Below are 18,434 nucleotides of genomic sequence, written 5' to 3'. Positions count from 1 at the left end.
GTCAGGGAGTGATTACCTCGCCGTTGGCCAGCAGGGTGTTCATCCGCTCCAGGAACCCGGAGTCCAGCACGTTGGACTCGTCCATGATGAACGCGATCTTCTCGTTTTTACAGCCGGAACGCCGCAGCACCGTGCGGAGGTCTTCGTCGAAGTCCTCACCCGTGTACTTCCTGTGGACCTGCGGGAGCGGGGCAGGTCAGCTCCGTTCTCACTCAAGGAGCTGTGGGCATGGGCAGGGAGCCACCGTAGGGATCAAGGGGCTCCGGCCAGACCCACCTTAATCTGGTACACGCTCAGCCCGTTCATCCAGGCCACGAAGCGCGACAGGGTGGTTTTGCCTGCTCCACTGACACCAATCAGAAGCAAGTGGCCCTGAGGCTGACGGAATATTCTGGAACATCATCAGAAGGGATGCAGGTTGAGGCTTTTATGCTCCACTCCCCCTTGGACACTCAAATGCTAACCTTTTTCAGGATCCAGTCTACAATATCTGGAATGCATTTCAACTTGTATTTGTACATTAAACATCTGTGGAGCAACTGTTATTTGCCAGTGAGGCAGCAAAGGTCAAAAAAGACATGGCCCTGTCCCCAGACACTCTGGTAACTCGAGCAGGAGGGTGAGCGGCCGTAACCAAGGCAGGCAGGAGGCTCCTGGAGAGGCAGAATGAGGCTCTGCTTAGTGGGGATGTTGGGGACAGTAGAGCTGGACTCAGAGGAGAAGTAGGAATCATTGGCGGAGGCGCGGGGGCCTGTCAGAAAGCCAGCATGAGGCCTGGCATGAGCCCTCCCCCCACCATTAAGAGCAGCGTGGGTGAGTAGTGAGGCTGCAAAAATCAAAAGCCCACCGGTCAATCCTGAGCACGTGGTCCAAGACCTCGTTGAACAGGACCAGAGGCACGTCTAGCTCTTCCTCGTAGAAGACTTTCAGCCGGGCTTTGACATAATCTCTTAACTCCTCTTGGTCTACTGGGATGTAGTCCTGTAGCAAGGAAGGGAAGATTCACTTAACTAGGAAGAAATCACCTTAGTTCTTACAGCAAAGTGGATCACACCTCTATATACTGAGAAACTGTCATAAGGAGACAAAAGCAGGTATTTACAACACGGCAACAAAAATGGAAGTAAACTGGGATGAGATCTAAAGATTACATGGAAAATCTTTGTAGAGAAAATGGAACTTCACTGAAAGACATCACAGAACGTGTCAGTAAATGAAGAGACACACCACGGTCACGGAGAGAGAAACACAGGACTGCAACCATGCCAGTCCCCCAAGCGGCATGCGGATTCAGTGTGATCCCCGTCAGACTCGGTGGTGGAAGTCGCACTGGCGCGGCCTGACAAGCCAGCTCCAGATTTCATTTGGAAAAGGAAAGGCGCAGAATGGAAGGACCCCCGCCAAGAGAAGAACCATGTGTGAGACACTGTGATCCTAGCAGGCAGACTCACAGCCATGATCACGACCATGTGGCTTTAGCCCAGACAGCAACGAACGAACCAGCCAACAGGACAGAGCTCTGTAAAAGGCCCCTGCAAAAACCCAAGTGACAGAGCAATCCTGCAGAGCCCCAGCGCCAGGCCCTGGACACGCACTCGGGGAACCCCATATGCTAACTCAATTCAGATTGACTGAGGATTTAAATGACAGTGCGTTAAGAATGTGCATTCTTCCAACGACTCTACAAACAAAGTGAAAAGACAAGCCACTGGTAGAAGCTGTTGCCTGTCAGTGAAACAGGATTAGTATCTAGAGCCTAGGAACAAATAGGAAATTCCAGCAACACTGCACAAACCTCCCCTGTTCTTCCTGCTTCTGTGCCCCTGCTTCCTGCAGCCCCTCGGTCTGCCACGCCCTTCCCGACACCCAGATGAAGGCCTGTGAACACTCACCTGAGCCCCCACGCCGGGGTCAGACCTCCCAAGATGGAGCTGCTTTCACCCTGTGAGTCTGAGCTCCTAAAGGAAGACTGTTCTCAGGCCCAAGTCAGCACTGCCCACTGAAGAAATGCATGCCAAGGCTACAACCTTCTGAGACACCCTGCTCCCTGAGAAAAGGACAACCCCCGGCTATTCTCAACACGTCAACTCTGCCTCGGATATCAGTACACGGAACACTTTCACACAATTTACCCACAATGCCTTGTTTTTGCTGTCAGGAAAGTAAAAGCAGGTGAGGCAAAGACTCCCTTCAATGCAAACACGCTGAACCACACCTTCTGGTGGTCAGCATCTGCTGCTCTCAGAGCAGCCTGCTCCTGGGATTGTCTGCCCTAAATTATCCACTGCTATAATTCTGCAGCCCATCACACCTCCGTCATGTGAGAGTTGGACCATAAAAAAGGTTGAGCACCAAAGAATTTATGCTTTTGAACTGGGGTGTTGGAGGAGACTCTTAAGAATCCCTTGGACTGCAAGGAGAGCAAACCAGTCATTTATAAGGGAAATCAACCCTGAATATTAATTGGAAGAACTGATGCTGAAGCTCCAATACTTTGGCCACCTGATGCAAAGACCTGACTCATTGGAAAAGACCCTGATGCTGGGGAAGATTGAGGGCAGAAGGGGTTGACAGAGGACGAGATGCTTGGATGGCATCACCAACTCAATGGACATGAGTTTGAGCAAGCTCCGGGAGATGGTGCAGGACAGGGAAGCCTGGTGTGCTATAGTCCACGGGGTCGCAAAGAGTCAGACACAACTGACCAACTAAACATCGCACCTGTAACCATACCTTCCTTTAAGGTAAGTGCACGTCAAAGATGCTTCTGATAGGATGACGATCCTAACTAAAAGGGCAGGGGAAAAGGAGGCCTGCAGATGCGTCACCTTGGACAGCCAGTTGCTGTATAGGATGGGCCGGCTCATGGCCTTCTCCTTGTCGATGTTGGGAAAGTGCTTCAGAGCAACCATGTCAATGTTCTCATCGGTCCAGCGCCTCTCCTCGTCCTCCACGAGTCTGCAGAGGAAAAGACAGGCCGTGGTGAGAAAACACCAGGTTTTGAGGGTGCTGTGGGCTACCCTAAGGCCTGGTCTTAAGTCTTCTACTAGAAGCCTTCACTTTCTGCAAACGGAAGAACCAAAGAATCTGAACTCAAGAGGGCTTAAGTGATCCAGAATGTAGATATTACTGTGCAGTGCTCAAACACATGAAATTAAAAATAAAAGAAAAATAAAGGAAAACTAAGAATCTGTCATAAAACAAAGGTTGTACAGAGCTATAAACAAAGAGTGTAAGAAAAAAGTTCTTGATATAAGTGGTTAACAGGTAAAAGAGAAAAACCAAAGCCCCAGAGACACATCTGCAAATCCTCTTTTGAGAGTAAAGACTAAGAACGAGGGAGGGCTCATGGCTACAGGACGGCACCCCAGGCCGTAGTGAGAAGGCGCTGAAATCACCTGTGACCTCTGCACTCTGACCTTGCATGGGGCCCACCCAACAGGGAAAGAGGTGAATTAAAACGCCTTGCCCAAGGTCCAGAGGTAACCAGCAGGGCAGTCACAGTGCCAACATCCCAGACAGGGAGTGGCCGTGATCGATTCCCAGACGCGAGGCTCCCCTCCACCACGGGGGCAGGCCAGCCTCGTGTGGACCCTAGCTCGGGCGGTCAACATAGCGGAGCATGGAGCTACCCAGACCCTCGGCTTCACCTGTCCTGGAAGAGCCGGAGCGCCTCATGTGCCCAGATGCGGATGAGGCCTTCCACAGGCAGCGTCTCCAGGGGCCGCAGGGCCTCGAAGATCCCACGCACCCAGCGGGTCATCTCCCGGGGTGAGTAGATGTAGTGCGGCTGTGTGTCCTGCGTGAACCGCTCCTGCAGGGAGACCAAGCCCCGCGTCAAGGCCCAGTGAGAAAAGCGGCAACGGCAAACGCTGCGCAACACGCTTACTTTAAACTGAAGAATCCAGACCCCATGATATTTAAGAAGAAAATGACAAATAACACTGGGGCTATGATTTAGTACAGTTAGATCCAAGGTGCTCACTTTATGTTGAAATTAATTATGTCTTAAAACTCACATTAAGAAAGCTAAAAGTAAATAAAACTACAGAAAAATTCTTATAGAAATGCTTTAAAAAATGGACTTCCTAAGCTGAAGGAAAGCTTTTCTAAGCATTAACTCAAAAAGAGAAACAAAGAAAAAAGTTTATGCTTCATGACATTTAAAACACGTAGTTTTACCTACAATCATACAAAGTCATACAAAGGCTACAATCATACAAAGTCTAAAGCATTTGCAATAACATGACAAGGGAGTCCTCACACAGGACTCCAAGCTAAACCATGTCTCAGTGCAATATCGGCAGCTCTCCTGCAGGAGCCCTTGTTAGAAACTAACAGAGGAATGCCAATCAAAACCATGAGAATGGAGAAGGAAATTGCAACCCACTCCAGTATTCTTGCCTGGAGAATCCCATGGACAGAGGAGCCTGGCAGGCTACAGTCCATGGGGTCGCAAGAGTCAGACATGACTTAGCGACTAAACCACCGGAGGAAGACTACCCTCAATTTGGCAACAAGTGATAACTGTCCTTAAGATTTTTTTGTTTTTCCCCTGATAGAAAAAGAAAACACTAGGAAAATGAAAATGATAAATTTTCTATTCAAATGTAAACAAACAAACAAAACCACGAGAAGCACCTCTGCTCATCCAATGAGCAAAGACGGTTTGCATCAGCCTTTTTCCAAGGCTGACTGGACGAGGCACCATGCTGGGAGTGTAACTGGTCCAGCCTGAGTGTGGTGGCCACACCTGGTCACCACAAACACCACGGAAGAGAGTGCAGACCCACGTGCCCGGGCTGGGTCTGCTGAGACAGAAGTGTGCACAATTGCTTAGAAAGCGCACCGTCCAGTCTCAGCTTCACCAGGGAATGAAGACGCGCATACAGGCCAGACCAGGACAGCATAACAAAGGAGAAGAAGCGCCTGGTTGCGGTACCGGCTGAAGGAGTGACCTGATGAGGGCTCCACAGGAAGCCTCCAAGCTGAGTAGGCGCGCCAGACGGAGCTCAGACTCGAACAGAGCCCTCGGCCCCGGGAGGGGGCAGAGAGGCCGCGCACCTGGGACATGGTGTAGAACTCCACCATCGCCGCGGTGAGCGGCTCCGCGTATGTGCGCAGCGATGGGATGAGCCGCAGCATGGCCCGGTTGAAGGTGCCGTAGATCTGCGTCAGCGAGGCGGGGCCCGGGTAATCCACGTAGACCACGGGCACGTGGCGCAGGAACCTGCGGGAAGAACCCGGCTCAGCGCGGGAGCAGCTTGCCCGCGCCGGAGGTCTGCCTCCCTGCCCGGCCCCGTCCCGTCCCGTCGGGGGCTCCCTGCCCCGCCCCCACGCTCCACGTCCCAGCTCAGCGCGGAAGCAGCTTGCCCGCGCCGGAGATCCGCCTCCCTGCCCCGCCCCGGCCCGTCCCGTCCCGTCCCGTCCCGTCCCGTCGGGGGGCTCCCCGCCCCGCCCCCTGGGCGGTCTCACACCGCCAGCAGCTGCAGAAACCCGAGTATGAAGCCAGCGTAGGTGGGAAAACGACTCGGGCTTATTTCAACCTCACCCGGGCCCTGCAGGCAGGTCTAGGCAGCTCTCTACTGCTTTCATCCTGAGTGTGTTTCCGAGGTTTCCAGCACAATGGAGGGAAACCCAGAGGAACCCCACTGACGTGCAGTATTCTGTTACCTTTTTTAATCATCAAAACCGTGTTTCTGTTATGCTATGTTTAAAGCAATCCTGGAATTGGAGTGTGTGAACCCAGGGAAGTCTACCAGCGGTGTTACCTGTGAGAGAGGGGCTTTCTCCCAGGGTCGGTGGGCGGGTTACAAGCCCCCACAAACTGGATCCTCTCCAGCTTCACCCAGGTTTGATCGGAGGTTCGGTAAAAGCCTCCGTGCTCCACCATCTGAGGAAAAGGGGGTGACGCGTCAGGAGCAGAGGTGAGCAGCGGCGTGGGTGGGGAGTCGGGGCCTCACGGACGGGAGCAGACCTGTCTGATGAAGGATATGACCCTCTGCGTCCCGTATTTATCCATGTCTGGCAGGTTGATCTCGTCACAGAACAGCACCAGCCACTTCCCGAGCTGCACGGGGGCCAGGACGACCCCGTTCGGGGTGCGTCTGTACTCGCAGTAGTGGTCGAAGGTCTTCAGCAGGAGCTCCGGGGTGGTCGCGCTCGAGAAGTTAAGACCCACGACCTGCAGGAGGACAGAGGCCAGGGGAGCGGTGGAAGGCCGATCCCGTCCCTGCCCCCGAGGTCGGCCGCCCGTCCCTGCCCCTTTACCTCCATGTCGGGCAGGGCCCGCAGGGCGCTGAAGAGCGTCATGGTCTTGCCGGACCCGGGGGGCCCGCACAGGACCAGCGGCTTGTGCTCAGCCAGCCAGGTGTAGAGGAGGGCCTCGTGGCGGACGGTGTCCAGAGTGGGCACCACCACGTCCGGGGCGGCCACCTTGTGCGTCTCCACTTCAATCTGCGGCACCTTGGCCTGCCACGGCGACCACTCCCCACTGATGGACACCTGCACACGGGCGGGCGAGGGTCAGCCGGGGTCCCTGAGCCTGCCCGCCTGCAGGACCCGCTCCCTTTCACCCAAGTCAGGACCTCCAAGTTAACCCGCCTTCCCTGTACCACGGAAGACTAAAGGGACAAGATCACTCTATGACAGGAAAGGCTGATAAGGGCAGGCAAGACTGCTGCGGGGTGAGAACCGGGGAGGACGCCGCCCTTCGGCACGTGCCTCATAGTCGATGATGGGGATGTTGGGCGCGGTGGGCAGCGGCACCGTGGTGATCCTCCTGATATACTCGCCCAGCTCTGCCCTCATCTTCAGCCTGCTGTCTCCAGACAAGGACCAGAGGATGGCGTAGACCAGGTACCGCTGCGGGGGGAGGAGGCAGATCCCGATTTGAGTGGAGTTTCAACATTCAAGGAGAGACAGGTACAGCGACGTCAGCCCTGAAGCCGCGGTGCCCGGAGCACCCCCCACCGCCCCAGACCTGGATGTAGCGCTCCAGCTGCTCGATCTGCATGGGGAAGTCGGGGTGGTTGGCGTTGTACTGCGCCACGTTGCGGCAGGCCTGGTGCAGCATGGAGAAGAGGGCGCCCAGGCAGCGCAGGCGCGTCAGGTCCATGATGTGCTCCAGCTTGAAGGCGTGCTCCAGCGCCTTGGTCACCAGCCCGTTGGACGTGAAGTACGGCTGCATGATCGTCGCCGCGTCCCTCTGGATCTGCGAGGGCGGGTCAACGGTGCTTAGCAGCCAGCTAGCAAGGCTGGGGACTTTCACCTGCTCTAACCCCGGCCCAGGAGAGGGCCCTGTCATGATGAAAACAGTTTTATGGGTTGAATAATGAGGAGTCGAGGCTTCAGTGACCAATCCCACTCCTTCATCCTGGCAGTTCTCAAAAATCACGTTTCCTGGGAACACTGGTTTTTACCATTGAAACTGAAAATAGGCCATTTTTCATTTGCAGAAAAATCTGAAAGAACTCTTTAAATTTACCATGCTCGTCTATGCTTTTGCAACTGTGACCACTGGCTTCCTCAGAAGCCGGTGTGAGACAACGCTGATTATGCTACCCTCCCATGAGTGCCAGGCTGCAGCGGGGGCAGCGCTGCTGTGGTGTGCCCGGATTCGTGAGGGTGGGGGACCCCTTGGGCGCGCACTCCCAGCCCCGCCCGCACCTGCAGCATTGGGGAGGCGGCCTCCTCGCCCTCGTCTTCCTTGCCCTTGCGCCGGCGCTGGGCCTCGTCCTCCCCCTCGTCCAGCGGGATGCTGCGTAGCCTGGCCAGGAAGTTGTTGAAGATCATGTCCGTGCTCAGCACGTCCTCGCTGAACCAGACCATGCCGCAGCGCGACACGGTGGCCAGCGTGGCGTACTTCAAGTCCTGCACCTCAAACATGATCCGCACCTGGAGGGAGATCGGTAAGCAGATTTTTTTAGGTAGAGATCAGGAAGTTAAAGTTGGTTTACCTACCTACCTACTGAAAAAGCAATTTAACTCTAATCTCTCCACACTCCATTCAGAAGTAAAAATATCTTAGTCTGCATCATTGCAACACCCACCAACCTCTCTCCCTAAGAACCTGGGCAGGAAAAAAAACCTGCGTGGCTGGGAGAACTGGGAGCTCCAATGGGACAGAACCATCGCTCCCTGGACAGCGGGGCCCACAGTGAGGGGCTGTGGCCAGGCCCTTGCACTTGACCCTGCCAGGCCGGCCAGCAGGGCTTCCATTTGCACAGAGGGTTGGCAGCCTCGCCGGGTCCACTGCTAGTAGCCAGTGGGGCTGAGAGGCAAAACCAGAGAGTCTGATTCCTGAGCCCTCACCTCAGGGCTACCATGCCTCACCAGGAGCACCCCTCCCCAAAACAGTCAGAGTCTACCGGGTGACGCGCTGAGGACAGAACCCAACAGATTACATCAAGACACTCGTCTGCTGAGCGCGTATTCCTAGACCTGCATCTTAGTTTCTCAAGTAACATAACCGCTAATGGTGACCCTCTGTCGTGACAAGAGTGCCCACTCGCCCACTCAGAGGCCCTGCTGGAGCCTCCGTTCCCTCAACCCACCAGCAGATCCCATCAGCACATGCTTTAACTCACACCCACAACTCGGTCACTTCTCAGTATCCCCACGGCCTCCCAGCTTACCCTGGCAGGCAAGCTCCAGTCCTTGGTGACCCCAGGCCTGTTTCCCCTCGGGTCCTGGCCCTACGTCCCTCTGTGCTAGCCAACCGCCCCCTCCTCCCGGCATGTGTGGGCACGCCCAGGGGCTCCTCCCCCCACCAGGCCTCCATCCGAATGCCCGCGAGCCCCATGAGCCGCTCCCTCTGAATGCTGAAGCCGCCAGTGTCCCCATGAAGCCCTGATGGAGCGACCTCCTGCCTCAGCCACACTACTCCAGCCTGCTCTCGCTGCGGCCCCGTGCCCACTGCTCCCGTCTGTCTGTGGCCACCTCTGTGAGCCCCGGCAGAGCAGGGGTTCTGTCTGTGCTGGTTACGGCTGTGTTTGCAGGATGTAGAAGGGGCCCAGCGCACAGTGGCACTCCATAAACATGGGGCCAAAGCACGAACACACGTCCACGTCAGGCCTGCGCACGGCTCCCCACCTATCAGGTGTTGTAATCAGAAGGACCCGTACCAGACGCTCATTTCAGAGGGACGACTGTGAGGTCCACGTCTAAATCCCTCACTGCGCCACTTCCCAGAAATCCCCACAACCCTACCCACCAGGGCTGCAGGAAAGGCTGACTGACGATTACAGAGCGTGCCTAACAATCAGTGAGCAGCAGCAGGTTACGAATGAACCCTCTGGAACATCTCTCACTGGCCCTGTGAATGGAAGAGCCCTAGCCTAGCAGAGAGGCGCCAACTGTGAAGCTACTGACACCCGGGCCACCCCAGGGCAGTGGGAGCCGCCCTCCCGGCAGAGCACGCTGGGCGCGGAGCGCACGCAGGCCGTACGTTGGGCGGGAGGCTGAGGCGCTCCCCGTTGGGCAGCGTCAGCAGCTTGTTGTCGTCCAGCACTGAGTTCAAGTTCTCCACCCACTCGGGGTCCACGTCGCCGTCAAAGACGATCCACTGGCGCTTCTGCAGCTCACCTCTCACGTTGTCTATGATCCTGGAGTGGAAGGGGTTAGGAGAGCGGTGACTCAGACTAAGACGCTCAGCTTGCACCCGTTTCTGAAGCGTTCCCAGGCTGTGTGAGAACAACGCACTGTTCCGCAGGGACAGGGCGCCAGGCCCTGGTTCTCTGGAGGCCCCGACCCAGCCCACATGCACTCACTTTCTCAGAACATGTGTGAAGAGCCCGTCTGTCCACTCCCGGGTGTTGGGGTCCAGGGTTCCGTACAGGTGGTCTTTGCTGATGGCTTTGGGGTCGATGATGTGGGCCACGCCCTCCACACCCTCGAGCCTCTCCAGAGCCTTCAGAAGGACGCGCCAGGCCATGCTCTTCCCACTGCCCGAGGGCCCGACCATCATCAGGCCGTGGTTGATCTGGGTGATCTGATAAAGCTGGAGAACCTGGGGGCAAACCCAGCGGCGCCGTCAGCACTCGAGAGAAGGCACGCAAAGGCTCCTCCCTGCTTCTCACTGCGCCCATCAAGAGACACGTGCTGGGAGCCCTCCAGGAAATGCCTGCGATTTCTAACCCGAGCCCTCCAGCCGGCCACAACCACAGCGGGTAGAGAAGGGTTTAACTGCACTGAGGAGCTGTCTGAGGAGTCAGGGAGGCCGCAGCCAGTGGAACGGGAGCTGCTCAGCAAGCTGCCTCAGGAGAGACCCCTGCCAGTAAGGAGAGCAGCTGGAGGAGCCCCCCGTCTAACCCAGAAGCGAGGCTCAGGCTCACAGGCACAGCCTGTGCACACGACACTCTTCTTCCTGAGTGACTCACAGCGGAGACGGAGGGAAGGAGCCAGTGCAGAAGAGAGTGTGAACTCTGTATCGAGGGGCACGTTGACGTTGTTAATTGTGATGCTGGACAGACCTACTATCACAGACGCTTTTTTCCAGTGTCTGTCATTCCCCTTTAGCCAGCAAACTATAGCACGTAAGTGAACATTTCAGGTAGTTTTACTATCACTGCAGTTAAGAAAAAATCCTATGGGGGACTTGGAGACAAACGTTCACAAACCAGATGACACACCTGGGGGACAGAGCCCCATCAGACGTAGCTCCTCCTGGGTGGGCAGGGCCGTCGGACGGCTCTTGGCCCCTGGGGGGCTCTGTGAGGCTCCAGCCCCACCGCCCCCAGGGGTCTGTGAGGCTCCAGCCCCGCCACCCCTGGGGGGCCCTATGAGGCTCCAGCCCCACCGCCCCGGAGGTCTGTGAGGCTCCAGCCCTACTACCCCTGCGGGGGTCTGTGAGGCTCCAGCTCTGCCGCCCCTGGGGGTCTGTGAGGCTCCAGCCACAAGGCCCCACTCACCTTCTCCACCCACATCCCGCCGACCTCCTCTCCGTCCCCGTAAGTCAGGTACATCTCCTGACACACTTTCTTGAGCTCCTCCCGCAGCGCTGTCATTTCGCCTCGGTGGTACTGGACGCCGGGGAACACGTCCGACAGGAGGCTGAAGAGCAGCGGGATATCTTCGGCCACCAGCTTCGGCACCATCGTCTCACAGACGCTCTGGATCAGGATCTGTGGGGGAGACGGGCTGAGCTCCAGGGGCGGCGGCTCCGCGTTCCTGGCTCTGTCCCCGCAGCGACCCAGGGCCGCGGGCCCTGAGAACAAGCTCGGAGACCCAGCACCCTGCCCCACCCACCCCTGCCCGTTTGGCACGCATCTCCTCTGTCCGTCCTGGGACATGGGAGCCACGACTCGGGTGTGGGGGAGGCGAGCCGGCCCGGCTGAGCAGGAAGACGCCCGCTCACCTCCTGCTCAGGCAGGTTTTCCGCGATCTCTCCTTCATCAACTGCCTCCCCGCGCTCTTCCTTCTCCCTCTTGATCTTCTGGATCCGCTCCCGTTTCACGTTCCCTGCGCTCACCAGCACACTCTTCAAGGCTCGCAGACCAAAGTCGTAGTGGCTTTGGGAAGAGAGCTGCTCGTCACACAGTCTGAAAGAGAAAGAGTTTCCTTAAGAACAGTATCCGCTGAGCACCAAGCAGCGTCAAACGTCAAGAAATGAGAGCGGACGTGTGGAAGGAAATGTAATTACACAGGCCAAGTTTAAATGGTGCAGTTAACACGTGCCAGAAGCACGATTAGGAATGATGCGAAGCGACTCACTTGAAAAAAGGGACGATCTTGTTGGCGAGGACCTCGGCGGTGCGGAAGCCCTGAGAGTACAGCATGACCTGGGCGATGAGCTGACGGTCGGGCTTGGTCATGGCCAAGCTCCGGAACAGCTTCTTCAAGTTGTCTGGGAGGTTCGACCGGCCCGCGTAGCCGGGGTTCATGGTGATGAAGATGGCCATGTCTGGGCTCACCTTCACTTGTTTGTTCAGCAGCTCACAGGTAATGGGGGCAGAGGCTGAAATTCAGGTGATGGCATTAAGGCTTGCGATGGTCAAAAAACCACCATAAAACCTGAAACCTCAAACCCAGCGCCCTGCTGGCCCGGGACTCCATGGGAGCCGCGGCCTGGCCTTTCTGCGGGCTCTCAGCAGCACGACACCCTCTGCCCGGGGAGACCCGTTTCCAGCCTCCCCGCCCACGCAAGAGCCACCCAGATGTGGCGTGGATCAAGTCACCGGAGCGGGAAGCCCACTACCCTATCTGCACATCATCGCTGGGTGTCACACGTCAGTGAAGAACAGAAACACAGCCTGACAGTAGCTATAGCAACAAAAATGGGTCCAGCTGTGATAAAGCCGACTGGCTTAGACCATGGGCATGGCCCTCGCCTAGAGCCATTAAAAACAACCCACACACAAACCAAACCCCCACAGCTCTGCACCCTCAGGGGCCAGGCTTCCTCCATAAGTGAGCACGCAGCTCAGAGGCACTCATTTCTCTGACACTTGTTTTATTCGGGTCTGGTAAGACGAGATACTATTTCTAGGGAATAAAAGGGAAAATAACGGGTAAACTACCCATCATGGATGTATTTAACTCCTCCAGCTCATGCGCCTAGGCTCTGTGTGGAACTAGCTCCCAGGGACCCCCAAACACATGACCAGGGTCTGGTCCCAACACTCTGGCCAGGAGGCCTGGCTCTGCGGGGACACGGGGGGAGCCTGGGGCCTCTGTCTGCAGAGGAAGGACCAGCCACCCGCTAGCTGCCATGGGGCGAGGGGGGCAGTGCCATCCTGGGCCCCGCCCACATCTTCCATCAGGTCGCACCGCCCCGCCTGCAACCGTGGGTCTGGGAGCTACACTAAAGCCTCACTCATCTCTAACCCACAGCAGCGTAACTGGAGCAAGAAGACGGGCCTCACTCTTATCCAAGTTGGGGTTGGAGTGCTCGCGCAGCGCCTCCTGGATGCACTGCACCTGCTGCGACACGGCCGACAGCATCCGCTCCTCCAGGCGGTTGAACTCGTCAAAGCAGCCCCAGGCCCCCACCTGGCAGAGCCCCACAAAGATGCGCCCCATCGCCTGAAACGAGAAGAAGAAAGGAGCTAAGAGACGGCCTCGGTGCTGGCCATGTGGGGCTCCGATCCTGGCTTGGGTGATGGGTCTGACCCCGGGCAAATCACATCCTGAAACCTGCCTGCTTCTCTTTGAAACGGGAATAATACCACCTTCCTCCCGGAGGAGTGCAGGGGGGTGGGACAGACTGTGAAGGTGGAACCAGCTTCACCGGTGAGGCAAGGAGCCCAGCCCTAAATGTAGCAAGTACTCCATACACAGCTGTACAGATATAATGTATTATTTTCCCTCGTCTCCCAAAAAAATTCCAGTGACAAAGCTGACACTTTTCGTTGTTTAAAACAACCTTCCCTATTTGTTTTTCCTAAACACAGACACCAGAAAAATACATTACACCAAAGAGTTAACCTGGCGACGTGAAGCTCAAGTCGGTGTCATGCACCAGCTGGCCCCTCAAACAGCTCCAGTCACCCTATTCCCAAAGGAGAGTGCTGTGTGCACGGCTCACGGCCCCCAGAGGCGCAGGCCTGCGTCCCCACCCGGCCCTCAGCTCTAGGCAGTTCCCTCGGAGCTTCTCACCTGGAAATCAAAGGTCTCGTCACAGTTGAAAACTAAAACAAAGCGCCCCAGCTGATGGCCGAGAGCTTTGACAGACTCGGTCTTCCCGGTCCCCGCAGGCCCTGTCATGTGAAGAAAGGGAATTGAGAATGCAAGTGAGAACACGTCTTTAGCTTTAAGAACTGCAAAAAGCAATTCTTTTCCAAAAAATCAAAGTACAGTTCGCCCTCTGTCTCTACGCAAATCCCACTGGGTCCCACTGTTGGCCCTCCATATCCACAGGTTCCACATCCACGGATTCAACCAACCTCAGAAGGAAGCTGCAATTCACGGCTGGTTCAGTCTGAGGGTGTGAATCCTGTGAACACGGAAGGCTGACTGCACATCTATTAAAAAATCTGCGTCCAAGTGGACCCTCACAGTTCAAACCAGTGCTGTTCAAAGGTCAACTACAAATGTAGTAACTGATGTAAAGATTTAAAGTTTAAGAATGTACCAGCCACGTAGTTAAGAAATACATTTAGATTATTTGCTTCATCTCTGAAAAGTAGGTTTACCGTTTGACTTCACCTGACCAGGTGCGTGGAGGGACTCACCGAACGGGGACCCCCCGAGCCTGGCCTCCAAGGCCTGCGTCATCGTCAAATAGCAGCGGTCGGTGAGGGGGGTCTGGACCAGCTTGTCCTGAACACCCAGGTACTCGAAGCCATAGTTAAACTTGGCATTTGCCATCTGAATCGACAGCTGCTGCAACACGTCGGTCTGCTTCGGGTCAAAGTAGAACCGCATCTGGCTGAGCCACTCGAAAGACTTGGCGTTGTCGACCTTGCTCTTGATCAGGGACCTGGTGACATCTCTCTGGTGAACCAGCTCTGTGATCTGAAGAGAGACTCACTTTAGGAGTTTATTGTAACGGACACTCCTTGCAGTACAGAAGTGCCTCCTCTGGGACTGCGCATTACTGAGGAGACTTTGAAATTGAGGTCCTAGGTCCAGTTACGATGTAAATAAATATTCCGAAACATAAATTTACTTTTAAAAACAACAGAACTGGTGTTCACACGATGAAATTACATAGAATAAAGAACTACAACAAAAACAAAGAAACAACAGAAACACCTTATTCTAAGTAAAAACTCTGCAACTCGCATAAAACGTGATGGGAGAAGAGCTGTCTCTGACCTAACTGTCTGTCTGCTGCACAGGATGGTGCCAGCCCAGTGGTAAAGTGACGAGGCTCACAGGCACGCCTCCCGAGGGCGCTCTGGGAAGGCAGGCGTGAGAGCGTGAAAACCCCGAGGGCGGAGCGTCCCTCTGTGTACCGGGGGTCACCTCTGTACCAGGAAGTCGTGCATTTGGCTCCTGTTCCCCAAGCTTGCCTTTCAATAGGAAGAGAGCGCCAAGGACCACCCAGCACTTGTCAACAGGCCATCGACTTGCTTTTCTCCCAGATGCCAATGAGGATATTTCTCGGGCTTGAGTTCTTTTAGCAGCTTGAGGGGAGGGCAGGGGAGCCTGGTCGGGAGGAGGAGGACTCACCAAGTGCTCCAGCTTGCGCCTGCGGAGTGGGGGCTGCTCCATGAGGACCGAGTCGGCCAGCACGTTGAGGGTGACCTCCACGTTGCTCAGCACGGAGTGCAGGGGGGCCGCGTCGCCGCTCCCGCCCATGCTGCTCAGCGCCGTCTCCACGTTCTCAGACCAGGCAATCTGGGCTGACAGGACCACCAGCTGGGCCTGGGAGACGTGGCACACAGGAGACCCAAAAGAGTGGTTTTAAAGATCAGCCGGTGTCCTGACCTCCAGACCATCCCCCTTCTGCTGGACAGTACCTGGTATTTGTCAATCCAGGTGATGTAGGTATTTGGGTCAATTGATGTTGCTTTACCAAAGATCTCGACTTCAGTAACGGACTCAGCAAGGAGTTTGGCTAGCGTGACCCGCATCTCCTTCTCCACCAGTGTGAGCCACTCGTTGATTTTGGGATGTTCGGTGATTGACACGGGGGTTTTAAACATAACCTGAAATAAAGAAAACCTAAGAATTAAGGTGTGCGAAGACAGGAGCGAGGTTTTCTGAGTTACGATCATAAACGTTAACTACCTCCTCTCCTTCACGGGACGAGATGCCCAGGACAACAGAGTTGTCTTCATTGAGGATGATGCTCGAAACGCCAGCAAACATTTTCTTGAAGTGTTTCTGTAACTTAGCTACATTCTTACTGTTTCCAATGATTTCAAGCAAATCTTCATCACCCACAAAATAGAATCTAAAATCGAAACAGCATAAGTTGCTAAAACATGACACGTACAGAAGTAAGGTGAATCAAATAGTAAGAAAGGAAAGTGGACATGAATGGTGTGGACCATCTCCAGCCTGAATGCAGATCACATCCAGGTTTTCTCTAGCCCTCAGTAAAAGAGACACACTCACCTAACAAGACGCTGAAAAGAAATACTGCATTTCATATAATTCACTTCACGTCACCAATTTTTAAAAAACCTGCTCTATTTATAGTAAGTAAACTATTCAGAGGGCTTCCCTGGGCTCAGACCATGAAGAATCTGCCTGCAGTGCAGGAGACCTGGGTTCGATCCCTGGGTTGGGAAGATCCCCTGGAGGAGAGCATTGGCAACCCACTCCAGTATTCTTGCCTGGAAAATCCCTGTGGACAGAGGAGCCTGGCAGGCTACAGTCCATGGGGTTGCAAAGAGTTGGACACAACTAAGTGACTTTCACTCACTCAAACTATTCAGAAAGGAAAAAAAAAAAGCCACTTAGAAAATAAAATCATCAGAGTGAGTTTTTTAAGAGAGGCAAGCTGCCTGGGAGAGGGAATAATAGTTTAAATGGAACTTAGTATAAAAACCCACGGTAGAAAATAAAGAGGACTCACTCGATGAAAGGGAAACAGTATTCATTAAATGGGTTACTGGTAAGAAAACTCTTGATGTCAGAGTTAGCAACACATAGGCCAGGAGGGAGGAAACTGCAGAGCTGGACTTCCCTTCAGTCCACACCGGAGACTCCCCCTCACCTGGGGAAAGACGAGCGCTCTCTTTCCAGGTACTCTCCCAGGGCTTTCTGGATCTTTCCCAGCAGGTCTGCCAATCTCTCCAGAGACCTCTGCACCCCCTGGATGTTCAGAACATCCATCACCAGGGGAGACTTGGATACTTTCTTCATCAGAGCCAAGAACTCCGTGCTGATGCTACAGGTCAATTAGAAGCGAGGTTACTGTCAGCCTTCACGCAGAGTGTCCCCAGCCAAGCCCACCCTTCTGCCCCCACCCCAGGAGGCCGAACCTCTGGAACCGCTGGGTCTCCACCGGCAGCAGGTGCTTGATGTCTGCACTGCCCGTGAAGATGCCCTCCAGGTAGACCCAGCGCCTCTGCACGTCGATCCACACGTCGAACAGGGCCATGATGCGGTTCAGTTTGTCTTCCCAGCTCAGGGCATCCTCCTCAAACACCTACCAGGCAAAAGAAGGCAGAGGTCAACTGCTACCCCTCTCCCCTCTCAGATACGCCAGAACTTACCCCAAGATGCAGACAAACATCCAATCAAGTTATGTGACTCACTTTTTCTAAAAACAGGTCCCTGGTAACTGAGCCTGACCATTTTTATTTTTAAAATATATATTATTTAGGCCGTGTAGCACTTGGGGTCTTAGTTCCCTGACCAAGGATCGAACCTGTGCTCCCTGCAGTGGAAGCCTGGAGTCTTAACTGCTGGACTGCCTGGGGCGTCCCCATGAGGCTGCGGGCATTACGGCAGATGTGCGGGAGGGAAGCCACCATAGTAGTACCTTGTAATACGGAGAAAGTTTCATGGCGGACACGCTGTTGATGTGCTCTTTGACCTTGTTGAAGAGGTCGTCCCAGCCGCGGATCAGGCGACACTTGTTCTGATAGTTAACCAAGTCCAATTCGTACGTGTTCCACACTTCACGTATCTGAATTAAAACCCAAAGAGGTAGGTCATCAATGTATGGGCATTGGCCAGCCACATAAGTGGCCAGGTGAGTCAACAATATGAGGACAGGAGGGACCGCAGGCGAGATTCCGTCTCATAGCCCAGGTGGCGTCACAGCCCGACCCGCACCTGCTTCAGGAACTCCTCCAGAGCCATCTCCCCCTGGGCCACGAGCAGCACGTCCTTGACCACAGCTTCATTTTTCTGCAGGTCCACGTCCCAGATTTGGCCGAGGGTCAGCTCAGAAACAACCCAGTTCACGTGAAGCCGCTTCATCAGCTGTTTCCAGTGGCGGTCCTTAAGCGCTTCGGACTTGAGCTCGATCACCAGCATGTTTATCTGTGGGGAGAGGGAGCCGAGTCACCCGCGCGGCGTGTTTCCGGCTGACCTCCCGGCCCGCAGCTCTGGGTCACCCACCTTCAGGTAACCTTTCAGAAGCCTCTGCACAAACTCGTAGGACGCGTACTGCCGCAATCGGGCGGGGAAGTTTTTCAGCTGGTTCAGGAGGCCGTCTAAATTCTGTCGAAGCTGTCAAGAGAAACCCAAAGTGGTATTCAGTTTGCCGACGTTCCTTTAAAGGGTGAAACATTTAAAAACAAGCCTTAAAAGAAATTTCAGACAAACGACTGGAAGGGACTTCTTGTGAGCTCGCGGTACAACTCCCTGCTTGCCAAGTTCCTATGTAAAGTCTCCAACTTCCACCATGTGAAGGGCAGCTCGGTATCTGTGTTACTGACACGTACCTTTCGAGGCTGCACTGAAACCCACGGCTGCTCCTTCATCTGGTCAATCTGCTCCCAGACCTTAGAGAGCTCTGACCAAACGCCTTTGAGGTCCTGTAACTCTTCTAAGGCCACCTGCGATCAAGGACAGCAGAGCAGTTACAC

The 18,434-nt window shown here is 54.9% G+C and overlaps 1 protein-coding gene across 1 annotated transcript in view; it reads right to left on the bottom strand.

The window, feature by feature from the left end:
• The window catches only part of DYNC1H1 (dynein cytoplasmic 1 heavy chain 1), a 61,621-nt gene that overhangs the window by 16,208 nt on the left and 26,979 nt on the right, over nucleotides 1–18,434 (bottom strand). The window contains exons 18-46 of the mRNA XM_061159440.1: nucleotides 18,291–18,404; nucleotides 17,965–18,075; nucleotides 17,677–17,886; nucleotides 17,381–17,527; nucleotides 16,878–17,044; nucleotides 16,610–16,783; nucleotides 15,676–15,841; nucleotides 15,405–15,593; nucleotides 15,115–15,309; nucleotides 14,172–14,454; nucleotides 13,597–13,697; nucleotides 12,864–13,023; nucleotides 11,713–11,956; nucleotides 11,357–11,540; nucleotides 10,911–11,123; nucleotides 9,771–10,009; nucleotides 9,449–9,605; nucleotides 7,669–7,896; nucleotides 6,983–7,213; nucleotides 6,724–6,864; nucleotides 6,271–6,504; nucleotides 5,978–6,184; nucleotides 5,772–5,893; nucleotides 5,065–5,230; nucleotides 3,651–3,814; nucleotides 2,829–2,958; nucleotides 848–981; nucleotides 277–391; nucleotides 17–178 (exon numbers count right to left, since the gene is read on the bottom strand). Of these exons, the coding sequence (XP_061015423.1) occupies nucleotides 17–178; nucleotides 277–391; nucleotides 848–981; nucleotides 2,829–2,958; nucleotides 3,651–3,814; nucleotides 5,065–5,230; nucleotides 5,772–5,893; nucleotides 5,978–6,184; nucleotides 6,271–6,504; nucleotides 6,724–6,864; nucleotides 6,983–7,213; nucleotides 7,669–7,896; nucleotides 9,449–9,605; nucleotides 9,771–10,009; nucleotides 10,911–11,123; nucleotides 11,357–11,540; nucleotides 11,713–11,956; nucleotides 12,864–13,023; nucleotides 13,597–13,697; nucleotides 14,172–14,454; nucleotides 15,115–15,309; nucleotides 15,405–15,593; nucleotides 15,676–15,841; nucleotides 16,610–16,783; nucleotides 16,878–17,044; nucleotides 17,381–17,527; nucleotides 17,677–17,886; nucleotides 17,965–18,075; nucleotides 18,291–18,404 (5,088 nt within the window). The remainder of the gene's footprint in view (nucleotides 1–16; nucleotides 179–276; nucleotides 392–847; nucleotides 982–2,828; nucleotides 2,959–3,650; nucleotides 3,815–5,064; nucleotides 5,231–5,771; nucleotides 5,894–5,977; nucleotides 6,185–6,270; nucleotides 6,505–6,723; nucleotides 6,865–6,982; nucleotides 7,214–7,668; nucleotides 7,897–9,448; nucleotides 9,606–9,770; nucleotides 10,010–10,910; nucleotides 11,124–11,356; nucleotides 11,541–11,712; nucleotides 11,957–12,863; nucleotides 13,024–13,596; nucleotides 13,698–14,171; nucleotides 14,455–15,114; nucleotides 15,310–15,404; nucleotides 15,594–15,675; nucleotides 15,842–16,609; nucleotides 16,784–16,877; nucleotides 17,045–17,380; nucleotides 17,528–17,676; nucleotides 17,887–17,964; nucleotides 18,076–18,290; nucleotides 18,405–18,434) is intronic.

The sequence above is a fragment of the Dama dama genome, chromosome 13 (assembly GCF_033118175.1).
Source record: "Dama dama isolate Ldn47 chromosome 13, ASM3311817v1, whole genome shotgun sequence".
In the NCBI taxonomy this organism is placed as follows: Eukaryota; Metazoa; Chordata; class Mammalia; order Artiodactyla; family Cervidae; genus Dama; species Dama dama.
The sequence above is the reverse complement of the archived record's forward strand: the minus strand, read 5'-3'. Positions and strand labels throughout refer to the sequence as shown.